At 36.3% G+C, this 16,184-nt stretch overlaps 1 protein-coding gene across 5 annotated transcripts in view; it reads left to right on the top strand.

Annotated features, from left to right (window-relative positions):
* The window catches only part of CCDC102B (coiled-coil domain containing 102B), a 162,666-nt gene extending 150,258 nt beyond the window's left edge, over nt 1–12,408 (top strand). For all 5 annotated transcript variants that reach the window (XM_072034801.1, XM_027451913.3, XM_072034802.1 and 2 more), the window contains one exon: nt 11,230–12,408. In XM_072034801.1, the coding sequence (XP_071890902.1) occupies nt 11,230–11,319 (90 nt within the window). In that variant the 3' untranslated portion in view covers nt 11,320–12,408. The remainder of the gene's footprint in view (nt 1–11,229) is intronic.
* Nucleotides 12,409–16,184: the final 3,776 nt, after the last annotated feature.

Consider the following 16,184-nt stretch of genomic DNA (forward strand, 5'->3'; position numbering starts at 1 on the left):
ATTGCAATGATATTTTGAATAATATAGGTTTTCAGACATCTGAAATATTTGATATTTGGAAGTAGTGAAAGTTTTAAAGATAAGGAATATTAAGGAATTGTAAAGTGGTAGACAGAAAGAGAATCTCAACAGTAATAAAACTAATCTACACAGAATAAAACCAGAAAAAAAATATGAAAATTTCTGTGTTGTTTCTGAAAGTAAGAATTTGCAAAATATAAGACCTTTATTTCACTGTAAGTTAAAAATGAAATTGCAGATGTAAAATTAAAATGTAAAATTAACCTTCAACCTTCAATTGCATATTAATATGCCATCTTTATATATATATATATATATATATATATATATATATATATATATTTACATTTGAGTATAAAAGCTCAATAAAACCACAGTTGGATATGCTTCAGCTTCTGAATGGGTCAAATTGATGAAGAAGTAGCTTTTCAAGGAAAGAGTAAATGTCTTGGGCTCTTACTCAATAGGAAGAGAGCTGAGAGGGTTATAAATGGTATTCACAGGGGTGATATTCATGAGGGTAGTGGATAAACTGAGCATGACACTGTTGTTGACCAATTAAGAGAATTAGGTGGCACCAGAAGGAGAGTACAAATAACACATGATGCAAATAAGTGCAGCAGTTTATGTAGTCTTTTGGACAGAAAGGGATGGATGCTGTACTGGAAAAAAACATCCCTTTGCTCAGCAGTGCTGGTGAAGCCCCACAAGGCACACTCCCCAGTACTCATCACTATCTTGACTACAGAAGCATCCAAGATACCACCAGGAGAGCTGTAGCTCTTCAGAGATGTATGGAGATTCTCAGTGAAGTTAAGGAAGGGGCAGATGTCTCCTAGTAAGCCTTCTCTCTTTACACGGTGGTGGTGAAACTGCATTACCTAGCAGCAAAGGAGCTGTGGGAGGCAGTCACTAGACTGCTCAGGATCAGAAAAAATGAAGAAATTCACTGGATCTTCCCAGGACTGTAGCTTCAAAATCTCCAACTGTACTGAAAGAGGAGCAGGCATAATCTGTGCTCAGTGGAGCCTCCCATTGTGACAAAGGAAGGCCAGTGACTTCTGGCACCAGGTGGCTTTTTTTCCACCTAATTGGGTTGGCAAGTAGAGACTGTAGGATGGTAAGAACAGCAAAGACCCTGAAATCAACAAAGAATGCAGAAGGGGACCCACCTGAAACATGTAAACAGAAATGGTGCAATCTTATCTAGTCCTTCCAACCAAAACCATTTTGTGATTCTGTGAAATAAAACAGAGCTGAGACGACAACATTACAGAGGGTGGGGGAAATCGGCACAACTGGATAACCATATGAAGTGTCTGTGCACGAGTGCACACAACATGGGGAACAAAGAAAGAATTAGATCTCTGTGTGCAGTCTCTCAGGGCTGTGATCTTACTGGGATCACAGATATGCAGTGGGATGGCTTACATGACTGAAACAATGCAATGTCTGGTACAATCTCTTTAGGAAGCACAGGACAGGACAGGACAGAGGAAGAGTTGTCCTGTATGAGAGAAAACAGTAGGAGTGTGGGGAGCTCTGCCTAGGGAGAGATCATGAGCCATCTGAGAGCTTATTTGTTAATAGGTTAGTAGGCAGACCAACATGGGTGACGCTGAGATGGGTGTCTGCTAGTGACTGTCTGATCAGGAAGAAGTAGATGAGGCCTCCTTCAGACAAATGAAACAAGCCTCACATGTACAAAGTACTTATTTTACAAGGAAAGACTGAAATAACTTGTTCTGTTTCACTTGGAGAAGAGAAGTCTCAGTGGGGATCTTATCAATGTATATGAAAACCTGAAAGGGGGTGGTGGTTACAAAGAGGGTGGAGACAGGCTTTTTTTTGTGTAGTGCCCAGTGACAGGGCAAGAAGAAATGGATTCAAACTAAAACACAAGAAGTTACATCTAAACATCAGGAAGCACTTTACTGTGAGTGTAACCAAGCACTGGAACACATTGTGGAGTCTCCCTCCTTGGAGAGTGTCCAAAGCCGTTTGGACACTGTCCTGGCCAGCTGATTCCAGGTGGCCCTGCTTGAGCAGGGGGGTTGATGAAAAGACATCCAACTGAGTGCCTTCTAACTGCAACCATTATGTGATTCTATGAAAGAAGGAAGAACAGGTCCTAACAGACCAGGTAGTTGTGTTGCCATTCAGAGGTACCTAAACAGGATGGAGAAATGGCACATAGAAACCTAATAAATTTCAAATGCAAATGCTAAGTCCTGCACTGGGAAGGAACAGTAACATGTGGGCTTAGGGCTTACGCTTAGGGCTGACTGACTGGAAAGAAGCTGAAGGTCATGGTGGACAACAAGCTGACCATGAGTCATCAATGAATCCTTACAGCAATGAGAGTCCACAGCAGTAGGATGAGCACTGCCAGTAGGCTGAGGGAGGTGATCCTGAGTCTCTGCTCATCACTAGAAAGACCACATCAGGAATGCTGGGTTCAGTTCTGGGTCCCCAGTACAAGAAGGACATGGACATACAGGAAACAGTCTATCGAAGGGCAATGAAAATGATTGAGGGTTTCATTGCTGTGAATCTGCCTTGAGAGACTAGTCAGGCAGAACATATTAACTGGTTCCAAAGGTATTGTTTGAAACGCTAGACAACAGATCAACAAGAATCCTAAAAAGTACAAAGATATATTTTCAATCATTTTTGATACAACAGTTCTGGATGCTGGAGGAATAACAGAAACCAGACTGCAGAAATGCAACCATCTTGTGTCCTGGCATTGTCACAATCAGAGACAATAAAATTAGACTTTTCAAAGGATTTTGCAAATAATATGTTAACTAATCCTAAACTGTATTTTGAATTAGATACATTATGGATATAATTGTGATGTTGAAAACTTCATGCATCTTTTCTTACTGAAAAAGTAAAAAAAAAAAAAAAAAGCTCTTGGGAGGAGTATAGAAGTGTTGTCAGGACCTGTAGGGACGTGACAAGGAAGGCTAAAGCCCACCTAGAGATGAGGCTTGCAAAAGAGATAAAAGATAATAAGGTTTTATTATTTTATTTTTTTTTTAAGTATGTAAACAGTAAAAGGAAGACTAGGGATAATGTGGGTCCCTTGCTGAACAAGGGGGGTGTCCTGGTAACGGGAGATGCCGAGAAGGCAGAGATACCAAATGTTTTCTTTGCTTCAGTCTTTGCTTCAGGGACTCCCCCCTGGGACTCCTCGACCCTGGAGGGAGGAGAAAGAGTCTGGGAAGTGGAGATCTCCACCCTTGTTGACAAGGGAGTGGTTTTGGAGCGTCTGAGTGGGCTCAACACACACAAATCCATGGGTCCCGATGGGATGCATCCACGAGTGCCAAGGGAATTGGCAGAGGTGATTGCCGAACCACTCTCTATCATCTCTGAAAGGTCCTGGAGAACAGGAGAGGTGCTTGAAGATTGGAGGATAGCCAACGTCACTCAGGTCTTCAAGAAGGGCAGGAAGGAGGATCTGGGAAACTACAGGCCCGTCAGTCTCACCTCTGTCCCTGGAAAGGTGTTGGAACAGCTTGTTCTGGATGCTATCTCCAAGCAATTGGAAGAGAAGAAGGTTATGAGGAGTAGTCAGCATGGATTCACCAAGGGGAAGTTGTGCTCGACCAACCTTGTTGCCTCAGAGGGTGGTGATCAGCAGTGCAGAGTCTGGCTGGAGACCTGTTACTAGTGGTGTTCCCCAGGGATCAGTGCTGGGTCCGGTCTTGTTCAACATCTTCATCGATGGATCTCCTAGAAGGGAGAGCCACAAAGATGATAGGGGGCCTGGAGCATCTTCCTTATGGGGAAAGGCTGAGAGACCTGGGTCTGTTCAGCCTGGAGAAAAAAAGACTGAGAAGGGATCTCATCAATGTGTATAAATACCCGAGGTGTGGCAGACAGAGGGATTTGGCCAACCTCTTTTTAGTGGTTTGTGGGGACAGGACAAGGAATAATGGTCACAAAATAGAGCACAGGAAGTTCTGCACCAACATGCGAAATAACTTCTTCATGGTGAGGGTGATGGAGTACTGGAACAGGCTGTCCAGGGAAGTTGTGAAGTCTCCTTCTCTGGAGATATTTAAGGCCCATCTGGACTTTTCCACTTCTTTTCACTTTTTCACTTCTTTTCCCTGCTGTTCACATGCTTAAGACAATTTTACTGGTCCTGAAAGCACTTGTACTATTTTATCTGACATAGTGGGTCCTAAGATAATGAAATGTTCAGTATCACAGATTACCATCAACATTTGTTCCTTTTCACTTCAGTTCTCACATGATTTCAGTGGCCAAAATTTGACAAAGCATGGAGCTAAAGATTTGTGCTTTGTGATATTTGAAAGTTGAGGCTCAAACTTCCCCGTAGATAATTTTCTAGCTACATGCAGTCTTTAACAGTGAGATAGCAGTTTCCATCATGCCAGGATTTGAAGCTCGGAGGAGTGAAAGCAAGCAGAATAAGTAATTGTAATGTGCAAGTTCATATTTTATCTCCCAACCTTGCAAGTTTAAGAATAAATGCTTTCACTCTTGCAAATCTTGTAATCACAGTACTGCAATGATGCACAGTGTCTGTTTATACTGAGACCGGTTCAAGAGATATAAGACTTTAATACTGTCAAAGATTAACAGTCTGTTTTGGGCAATGGTCCATGGCAGAACATGTTGTATGGCAGAACTCTCTAGTGCTTCCCATAACTCTCATATGATTTTCATTCAATGAATAGAAATCAATTTCAAAAAGTAACATCTATGGGAGGCATAATATTGAATGATATTGCATTGTAAGCATGTTTTCTCAGGAATTAAATAGTGTAATTTGATAAATGTAAGTTTCTTTTCCCCTATGTTGAAGAGAACTTCATTTTCTGTTTAAACATTAATGTAGTGTAATGTTTTCAATGAGAAAACAAAAGTACATAAAAAAACACTTGACATTATTCCTAAGATACTCTACAGTAGAAACAAATTTTGAGATTAATTTTGACAGAGAATAGAAAATGGATAAGGGAAAAAAAAATAATAATAATATCTGCTACTTAGTTGACTACTTTTCATACCTGGAAGAAGTAAGAGCATAGTAATGAAGATGCATGTTGAACAACTGTTAAAAGTTAAGAATTTTGAAAGGGTAAATGGAAATAAATTGAAGCTGGCAAGCATATAATTACTGGGAAGGAAAATGATCATGGTTTTTATTGGCTGTAAAATTATGCAGGTGAAAATACTACTACTGGGGAAAGTGAATTACTGTATAAAAGAGGAATAAGAAAAGAGCTTGTACCAAGTGTACTTTCTTATCTTTTTTTCTGCTATTAAGGAAAAAAAAATACTTTCATGTGAATCACACTTCATAGAAGAAACTTCCAGTGACCAGAAATAAGAAGCCATTTCATTACAAAATATTAGAGCACATTACACAAATTAGTCTTACATCTTATATCTACTTACAGCATCTGCTTTTCCCAGATAGGCTTTAGATTGTTTTCTTTATCAATAAATATTTCAGTAAATATTTCATAAATAATTAAAAACATAGGAAAAAAATCATTTTAAAGAATGTTATGAAAAATGTTCTTACTTCTACATTCTTTTACTGTAAAAGCAGACGATATGTACAGTTTTGTTCATTCAGGTAGATTCAGAATATTCTAAAAACCAAAGTCAGAAAAGCCAAAAGATTACTGTCATTTCTCTAAAAACTGAAATTATTTCCTGTGTTCTTTTTGAGGTGGAGATTGGATAGATCTTTTCTTCTATTATATAGTTGAAGCATTTTCTTCAGAAAGTCAATTATTTTCTGCAGACATGTCAGAACCTGGCATAATCAGACTAAAATATAAAGTTGGAGAAAGAAGCTATTATGTAAAGTCAACTGAGCAGAAATATGAGATTAGCTGAGAATTAAGGAAAAACAGTTTAAGCAAAACCAGATATTTTGTAAGGTCATCTTAATTCTTATTATGTGCCAAGATAGTAAAATTATTTTGTTATAATTTTAAATGATTCTTTTGGAAAACCTCATTGGTAACAAAACCTGAATTTATGAATAAGTGTTTGAAGGAGTCCTTCTCTGTTATATGTCCACTGCATAATGCTGCATCCTCTGCCTTTCTAAAAGGGCTGTCTGGATGACTTGAAATACTTAATATACATTTTTTTATGTTCCACCATAGATAAAATATTAAAAGTAATTGTTTAGGAAGTTTTTGTAGTAGCCATTGTAATGCACAAGACATAGAAATGAAATTCATTCTCAAAAGAATTCTGAAAGTTAAAAGGAGATATTTATTTATTTATTTATACGGCAAAATAAACATGGCAAAAAAAAAAAAATCCCAATTTGTACATTATGTACATTCCATGGAAGAAAAAATAAATAAACAAAATTGAATGCAAAATACAAAAGTATGTCATTTAGGGCTTTGTGACTCTCAGAGGAAGATAAACATATGAAGAAAATATCGTAGCTTGAATGCTCATGTAGTATTTTTTTGAGATTGGATCAGCACATTAGAAGAGTTTACCCAAGGTTTAAGCAATTTCTGTTTGTTAAAGTTATGAAACCTAACTCAATATCCGTATGTTATACTCATCATTTGTAACATCCCCACAATCCCATAATAACAAATACTAAACTAAATAACAAATACATTTTAATTAAATCAGAAATTGAAATGTTACTATAATTTGGGCAGGAATCTGTAATTCCACTTAGAATATGAAAATGAAGATACATACTAAAGTTTGTAATGATTTTCTTTCATTCTCATCTGTTTTCATATCACAGATCCCATCTTTTTCCATCCACTCTTGTAAATAAACTCTGCATGTTTTTTCTGTAGTACTGAACAATGCCACTGTCATAGGTGAAACAGTAAAGGCCAGAACCTAGTGTATCTGGATACTAAGTTTTATTAATTACTAAGTGAACCTTCACCCTTTATCTTTTAAAATTAAATATTTAGTCTATTGGTTGTTTGATCTAATCCATTCTTTGATGTAAACATTTCTGATGCAAACATTTGACAACTTTTTTTTTTTTTAATTTTCTCCTTAATTTCATTTTCTATAACAAACTCATGAAATAATATATGAATGTTTCAGGAAGACAAACAGATAAGGTAATTAACAATATTCCTTTGGGAAGAGAATTTTTTTTTTTATTTATGTATTTGTTTGTTTGTTTGTTTTAGGATTTCTGAAATCACATAGGATATGTGGTAGGATTGAGATAGGGTGGGAATGTTCTTCTACAAGGCATACAAAATCTGTAGATACCAAAGAGAGAGACAATTTATCTCAAATGCTTTAAATATTATTTATGAAAATTCTTAGATTCCTTAATCATATTCATAATTTTGAATATAAATATCCATGAAGGAGATCTTTCAGACATCGTGGTTTTTCTCTTTTCACTTCACATACATGTGGACATTTATCAGTTTATGTTTCTTGTTTTATTTTCTTTATCACTGCTACATTAGTTCCTTACTATTATGCCTCTAGTCCACACTCTTGAGATATATCCACATTATCCTTGGACAGTGTTCATTGATTAAAGCAGACAACAACCTTATAGTGCTTCACTGTGGCATTGTTACAGCAAACTGTGTGAACACTTAATTAGTAATAATTTTAGTATATTGTGTAGCTACCTTAAAATAATTTTATATAGATCCCTCATTTAATCAGGTTTTGGAATAAATTCTTCCTTATATTAATACTTATTATACAGTTGCATTAAACTTAATTTTAAGCAGCAATGAAGAATTTTAAAATATTCTGCAGAAAAAATATACACATAAACTCTATTAATTGGGCACTAAATTAGTGATGCTAAACAGCAAAAGCAGGGAAATGCACAGTGAAGCAGCAAATGTACCTTATGTTATTGTGTACCTGAGCACAATGGGGACACTATCTTAATGGCCTTCTTAATGTTCCTGTTGTACGAGACATTGGTGGACATATGGTATGCTGCCTGTTTATATGCCATAATTTTGTTAGCTGATTTGATAGCACTTCATATTTTTCTTCTGCTAGGAAAAGGATATATATATTTTTCTGTCCTTTTTCTTTTGCTTAATTGGAGCTCAAAAGACAATTATTGTATTTTGGCTTCCCCTCATGAGCAATTGCATATTTCTCTTATTATTAGGCCATTGCCCAATAATTCCTATTGGGCAATAACCTGGAACAGAGTTTTGTAGTCCTTCCTTGTACAAATAGCTTTTGTCTCTCTCTCCACTGACCTAACAAACTGCTAATGCAACTGCAGAGCTGACAGTGCTTTGCACAAACAGGGTGGGCATATGTGCAGTCGACTGCTTCCTTGCATACACGAAGGAGCCCCAAAACACTGGAGGTGGAAGCAGATTTTTTTCCTGTTTCCTGTTTCACCTGGTTCCCTAGTGCCCTTTATACCAACCATGTGGCTGAGGGACACAACTGAACAACTTCTTGTCCCACCACTTCCAGGATGCCAGGAAAGATTTCCTTAATTTTTTATATCAAATGTTTATTCCATTTTTTAATGTGGCCTTCTCATTTGTTTGTTTGTTTGTTTGTGCTTTTTTTTTTGTTTTGTTGTTGTTTTGTTAGTTGGATTTATCCAGGTCTGTAGCAAAACACATGCAAGATCAATTCCCTTGCTCGGTTTAAACATAAAGAGTTGTTAAAAACAGCTTAGTGGGATAAAAGAGATAAGATTCAAAATATTTACATAAAATAATAATATAATAATAATTAATAATTATTATTATAATTAATAATAATAATAATAATAATAGGCTTTCTCTTTTTACTCATACTGATGCTTATACATCAGTATACAATTCCCTTATACAGAGCATTGATGTCAGAAGTTCTTAGCAGGAAATGCTTGAGGACTGTTGCAAACAGGTATGGAAATGATAGGCTGTTCTTGTATATTAGCTTGTCAATATATGCTCTTTAGTATTGTGTTTCACTACAGACTCTGACTAGTCTTTTAAAGATTTTAGTGATATGCTAGTCTATATGCTAGTGAATTCTGGCAAGCATGCATTCTTTTGTACAAATCATTTAAAAATACCATTTCATGTGTTCATTGTCATTCTTTACTGTAACTGTATTAATTTTATTAGGAAACAGAAGTCACAATGAAACTCTCTTACTGCTTTATAGACAGTAGACTAACAATACATCTAGAAGCACCAGACTGAGTATTTCTAACTTAAGTAAGAAATAAATATTACTTTTTTTTTTTTTTGATTATTTACTATGTGTATTCCTAGAGGAACAAGATGCAATTTAAGCCACAACCATTAGCTAAGGTTAATATATTTTAAATATTCTTACTCTCCATAAATTGAATGTAAAACTCTTTCAGATGCTATTTTTAGGGATTTTAACATATATTAATATTTTTAGATTAGAAAAATGAATAGAAAAGGATGGAACAATAAATGACATTTCAGTAATATAGTCACGGAAGTATTTTTAATAACAAGGATTACTAAAAAGGAGTTACCTAGAATTTTTAATAAGGCAAAATTATGTTTGGAAATTATGAAATTTTAATTATTAAATTTTAATTTTAGTCACTAATTGGAAGGGAAACTGCTTAAAAAAAAAAAAAGAGAGAGAGAAATTTAACAATGACAGTTAATTTTCTGATCAGCCTAGTCTTGTGTATCCAATGGGGTGAAGAATTTGACAGTTTATTGACTCTCACTGATGTAGGGCTTGGCAACTTGTCTGTATCTGTATGATTAGTGGAAATCACAGAATCACAGAATTGAAGGGGTTGGAAGGGACGTTGAAAGATCTGTTCATCAGCAGACAGGATCATCATGGGGTCTTTGATGTTGTAAATAATCTCATTGCCATGCTGGCTTTAAGGTTTTTTTACTCTTTTAACCCAGAGTGATTTTGATATTATATTTTTTTTCCTTTCCTTTCCTTTTTTTTTTTTTTTCCCCAAGAAAATAACGAGATAACTTATTTTCTAAGCAAAAGACATATACGTACATATATTAAATATGTATGCACAGTAGCATGACTGACCCATTCACACTGCCAGGAATTGGGCTACAGCTACAAAGAAGTAATTGGTATCCACAGTATTCTACAGTTTGCTGAAAACTTCCAGGTTCCTTGGCATATTTAGTCATTGTTCCCAAAACTCTTAGGTTCCCAGATTCAAAACTAATCACCTGGGTTTGCCAACTTCCCTTTCTGAAAACCTGTTAAAGTTACATAAATAAGAAAAAAAAATTGAAATTGCGTTGTAGTTCGTGATAGGATTTCAATGCAATTACAGACATCATATGGACAGAATTTGAAGTATATGCCTGTAAGTTTAAAACAAAGGAAATTTTCAATTAATTATAGACGAGATAAAAACTATTAATAAACACAAGTAATAAACAGTTTAGGTCTGCTAGGATTTACCTATTCTAAAGTAGTCATCTTGAATCAGTTTGTAGTGTATCTACTTTGTGCACTGCCTAAGCTCATAAATCTATGCACAGCTATTGAGTATTGGTTCACTGTGCTCTAAATGCTGAAAAGCATAGCAGCTTGTTTCTGGTGCACAGCCTGAGTGGATGTTCCTGTTCTGATGCACATTGTTATTGAGAATGTGATTTATCAAAACAAGATTTGCAAAAACTAATATATATTTCAGCACGGCTATCTTTTAACAGTATTCTTTATAATGATTACATTTTTGTAAATAATCTCTCCCTACTGCTATTTGTTTAATAGAAGGCTTTTATGATGGACTTTGTGTTTTTCACTGTTCTGCACGTTTGATTCTTCCAATAAAAAGAAAAAAAAAAAGACTCAAGAATTAGATGTGACTGTTTTAAACGTATCTTTAGTAACAATGGCACTGCAGTTCAGAACTGTCAATCAATAAATAATGACTCCTAGTCATCAGAAGCAAAGCAAGCAAGTGCAGCCTGCTTCACAGTGAAAGACAATTCTAAGTAATTTCTCTGAAACCCTGTGCTTTTTCTTCTTTATTAAAGAATCTGTTGAAAAAGTACCCAGTGTATAGTATAAAGTTAACAATAGACAGAAAGATTCTGTATCATCTAAATTCTACCGGTCTTCTACTGAAACTTTTTCTTAGAAGAAATTTGATCTGCAGTTGTTTTAAATTTAAACTGGCTTTTCCAGTTAGTCACAATTTATTTTATTATTTTTTTTTAAACAATTTCATTTCAGGTTAAAGAGAGAGAAGAAAATGAGCTTAAGATCTGGGACCAAACAAAGTTCTTCGTATGTTGTTGGAGACTTCACCAAGACAGTGAGTGAAGATGCAAGAGACTATCAAACAGACCTTTGTCAGCAAGGCTAACATTAAAGAAAAGGGACAAAGGACTTAAAGCCTTCAAAAAGACACATAAATAAACTAAAATAAATAAGCTGAAGAAGTACATACAAGACATATATAGAAACAACACGCATTATTTCTGTGCATTTCATATTTCCACTAAGGACCAAGAAAAAGTGTCAGTGTATACTAACACAGAAATTTTGGCAGTTCATTCTTCCTTCCCCATTATCTAAATTGCTACCTTCTAAAGCAAAAGGTGTACTTGAATTAATCTGATCCATAGCTTAGCTTTGGGAAAAAGTAATTTAGAATGTACATGGCTAAGGAAAGAGGTTCACATCTGGTCCTGTGAAGACTGAGTCTGAAATGGAAGTCAATGTCTTTTTTCCTTGCTTGTCTCTTGTGGTTGCTGTTGTTTGTTTGTTTGTTTTATACAGCAGCAGGCAAACAACTCTGTTTCTCAGTCAGTTTCCCTAATTCTATCAGGGTGGCATGAAGAATACACCTTTCATTCATTTAAAATATACATATATAAATATATTTAAAGAGGAAAATTTATTTTATTTTAAATATCTGAATATTATCACTTACACATTTACATTTAAATGTATCCATTTTCTTTATGTTTCTTTGTGTTTTCTTTGCGTTTCACAAAAGAATACATAGAAATAATGCATCTCAAGTTAATCTTAATGTATATATCATATTTTTATTTACGTTTGAATTTATTGTCCATGTAAAAATTGCAAGTGTCACATAGGAAATAGCATGAATATATTATGCACCAGAAATGTTCAGCCATCAAGTCGGACACATGAGTATATACAGGTTCTGTTTCACAGAGATAATGTGAACTTGCTCTATTTACTCTGCAATACGTTTCTCTCATACATTATATCCATATAATTGAAAAACTTGTATTTTTGAGAGTTCTATTTTATAGTTAAATCTAACAGCATTTCTTCTCCCACTAATACTCCTTCTAAGCCTTCTTCAGCAACTGTAATCTCTTAGTTTGTCATGGAATTTACATACTACCATAGAAAAATAAACATTTATTTCTATAATTGGTAAGTAAGTCATGAGAGTCTATTTGAAGACAGTGAGTCTACAGTTAAAATTTGCTTAGATTTAAGTGGAGGTTGGTCATGTTCTTGAATGGAAAATACTAAATATTATTAATTACATAAGAATCACCTTTTTTTTTTTGAGTAGGAATTACCCGAGCTGCTGGAGTTGGAGGCTGGGATCATCCAGCAGACTTTAACTGTTCTTAAGGCCCTCCCTGAGCACCTGCATTTGGCCACTGCTGGAGACAGGATGTTAAAATAGAAGGTTTGACTCCCACTTTAGGTTCCTAATCTTCTTTCATGTTTGCAAATGGTGACCTAAAACCAGTGGTTGTCTCTTAGGTTATGCTAGGAGTGCATGATGAAGAAATGCTCTATTTCTCTGCTCTCTGGTAGCTGACACACAAGCTTTCTTCTTTTTTTCTTTCTTTTTTTTCTTTCTTTTTTTTCCTTTTTTCTTTTCTTTTCTTTTCTTTTCTTTTCTTTTCTTTTCTTTTCTTTTCTTTTCTTTTCTTTTCTTTTCTTTTCTTTTTTCTTTTCTTTCTCTTCTCTTCTCTTCTCTTCTCTTCTCTTCTCTTCTCTTCTCTTCTCTTCTCTTCTCTTCTCTTCTCTTCTCTTCTCTTCTCTTCTCTTCTCTTCTCTTCTCTTCTCTTCTCTTCTCTTCTCTTCTCTTCTCTTCTCTTCTCTTCTCTTCTCTTCTCTTCTCTTCTCTTCTCTTCTCTTCTCTTCTCTCTTCTCTTCTCTTCTCTTCTCTTCTCTTCTCTTCTCTTCTCTTCTCTTCTCTTCTCTTCTCTTCTCTTCTCTTCTCTTCTCTTCTCTTCTCTTCTCTTCTCTTCTCTTCTCTTCTCTTCTCTTCTCTTCTCTTCTCTTCTCTTCTCTTCTCTTCTCTTCTCTTCTCTTCTCTTCTCTTCTCTTCTCTTCTCTTCTCTTCTCTTCTCTTCTCTTCTCTTCTCTTCTCTTCTCTTCTCTTCTCTTCTCTTCTCTTCTCTTCTCTTCTCTTCTCTTCTCTTCTCTTCTCTTCTCTTCTCTTCTCTTCTCTTCTCTTCTCTTCTCTTCTCTTCTCTTCTCTTCTCTTCTCTTCTCTTCTCTTCTCTTCTCTTCTCTTCTCTTCTCTTCTCTTCTCTTCTCTTCTCTTCTCTTCTCTTCTCTTCTCTTCTCTTCTCTTTTCTCTCACTGATTTCAAGGGATGTTCTTCATATGTTCAACAAATACTAGTATGCTGCATTGGAATGGGTTACCCAGAGAGGTGGTGGAGTCACAGTTCCTGAGGGTGTTCAAGGAAAGGTTGAACCTGGTGCTTAGGGACATGGTTTTGTGGGTGGCATTGGTGGTAGGGTCATGGTTGGACCAGATGACCTTGAAGGTCTCTTCCAACCTTAATGATTCTGTGATTCTATGATTAGAATAGCTTGTCTTTTTTCTTCATACTGAAAAAAGCCTAAGCAAATCATAGAATCATAGGTTGGCTTGAGTTGGAAGGGACTTCACAGATCATCTAGTTTCAATCCCCCTACCATGGGCAGGGACACCTCCCACTAGACCAGGTTGCTCAAAGCCCCATCCAGCCTGACCTTGAGCACATCCAGGAACGGGGCACCCACAACTTCTCTGGGCAACCTGTGCCAGTGCTTCACCACACTCCGAGTAAAGAATTCCATCCTAATATCTAATCTCAATCTCCCCTCTTTTGGTTTAAAACCATTCCAGTTTGTCCTATCATTTACGTGAGTAAAAAGTTGCTTTCCATCCTTTTTATAAGACCTATTTAAGTACTGAAAGGCTTCAGTGAGGTCTCCCTTCAGCCTTCTCTTCAGTCTGAACAATCCCAGCTCTCTCAGTCTTTCTTCATAGAAGAGGTGCTCCAGCCCTCTGGTCATTTTTGCAGCCCTGCTCTCGGCCCCCTCTAACAGATCCACATCATTCTTGTGCTGGGGACCCCAGACCTAGATGCAGGACTCCAAGTGGTGTCTCACAAGGGCAGAGCACAAGGAGAAAATCACCTCCCTCAACCTGCTGGCCAATCTTCCATTGATGCAGCCCAGGAAACAGATGGCCTTCTGGGCTGCAAACACATACTGGTGGCTCATGTCAAGTTTTGCATCCACCAGAACCTCCAAGTCCTTCTGTACAGGACTGCTCTCAGTGAGTTCTTCTCTTAGTCTGTACTCATGTCCAGGATTTTCCTGACCCCAGTGTAGCACCTTGCACTTGTTGAACCTCATTAGGTTCACGTGGGCTCACTTCTCAAGCTTGTCCAGGTCCCTTTGGATGGCATCCCTTCCTTCTGTTGTATCAACTGAACCACTTAGCTTGGTGTCATCTGCAAACTCGCAGAGGGTGCAGTCAGTCCCATTGTCTATGTCACTGATGAAGATATTAAACAGCAGAAGCATAATGGATGTTTGAGAAATCAACTATATAGGCCACAGTACAATGGCATCATAATAGCATATGACCATAAATTGAATATAAAAGTTGTATCTTCAGCACTAGAACAAAGTCCTTAACATTTGTTATGAGGTCATGATAACATGACCTCATCATCACAAGTGATGAAGTGAGTGATGCCATGATTTCTGACTTTTAAGATGCTATTTATGAATTTGAAAATGATTTAAATTAAAATCGAAGTATACAGTGTTAGAATGGGGAATGGGAATGTGAACCCCAAGGTATTCTGGAGTCCTTTGTGTCAGTTTAGCCTGATGTACTAAGACTGATAGAAAATGATTGAATTATTTCAGCTATCCATCAACTGGGTTTCATACAGCAAGAGTGTGTTCCAATTGCAATAATATAATGCAACTACCAGTCACATTGTTCCAACATACTTCTTCTCTAAGGTATTTCCTCCAAGAAATACTGTATCTAAAGTTGCAGAATTAATGATAATAGTAAATTATACCAGAGCAAGGGGAAAGTGGTACTGAAAACCTGTAACTAATTGGTGCATGTGAGCACAGTCCCTGAAATTCTGCATCCTTTGGGATATAAGGAAGTTGTTTGAATTTGTAGACTCTATGAAAAAGCTTTTCTTAACATCTGAAACATCCTTGAATTTCAGATGAGGATGAATCATCAAACAGAGGAAATAGTTGGCTCTGCTGCCACCAGCTCAATTTGCAGTTGTCACTGTCAAGTGGTGCTGGCAAGGAAATGGAGTGTTGTGCCACACCAATGTCCTGGCTGCACCACACACCCTGGAGAAATTCTTCCTTTTTATAGAGACAAAAGACACTTTCTGCCATTCATAATCACAGAAAGGACTCGATTTTTGTAGAATTTCTCAGTTCATAAAGAGAGATTGATGACCTATCATATGATATGTCTATTTTTTGAAGTAATACTGGCTAACATTACTTGACTAACTCTACAACACTGATTTTCTCAATTAACAAATGTTGTCATAGTATTCAAATATATATCATTCAAACAGGTTTTCAAGTGACTAGAAACACAGAGGCCTGAATTCTTTCACTAAAAACAGTTTAGGGCTGACCATAAGAAAGATTTACCTAAATGATTTTAACTTCTGTGCATTCATTCTACAGGTGTGAATTATCTTCTACTCTATCTTGACCCACAGCAAATTGACATTTAGCTTCTTAGGCAACATCAGGATAATTGATCTCTAATTGGGAACAACAGCTAAAATGGTGCTCTCTGGGAGTTGTTCAACAAATACATATTCATTGAAATGTTCTGCATGTTACCTACATAATAGGTGTTGGACCTGAGCCATGCACAAGGTAGATGACAGCAATAGACACCAA

This window comes from Anas platyrhynchos, chromosome 2 (assembly GCF_047663525.1).
Source record: "Anas platyrhynchos isolate ZD024472 breed Pekin duck chromosome 2, IASCAAS_PekinDuck_T2T, whole genome shotgun sequence".
NCBI classification, from domain to species: domain Eukaryota; kingdom Metazoa; phylum Chordata; class Aves; order Anseriformes; family Anatidae; genus Anas; species Anas platyrhynchos.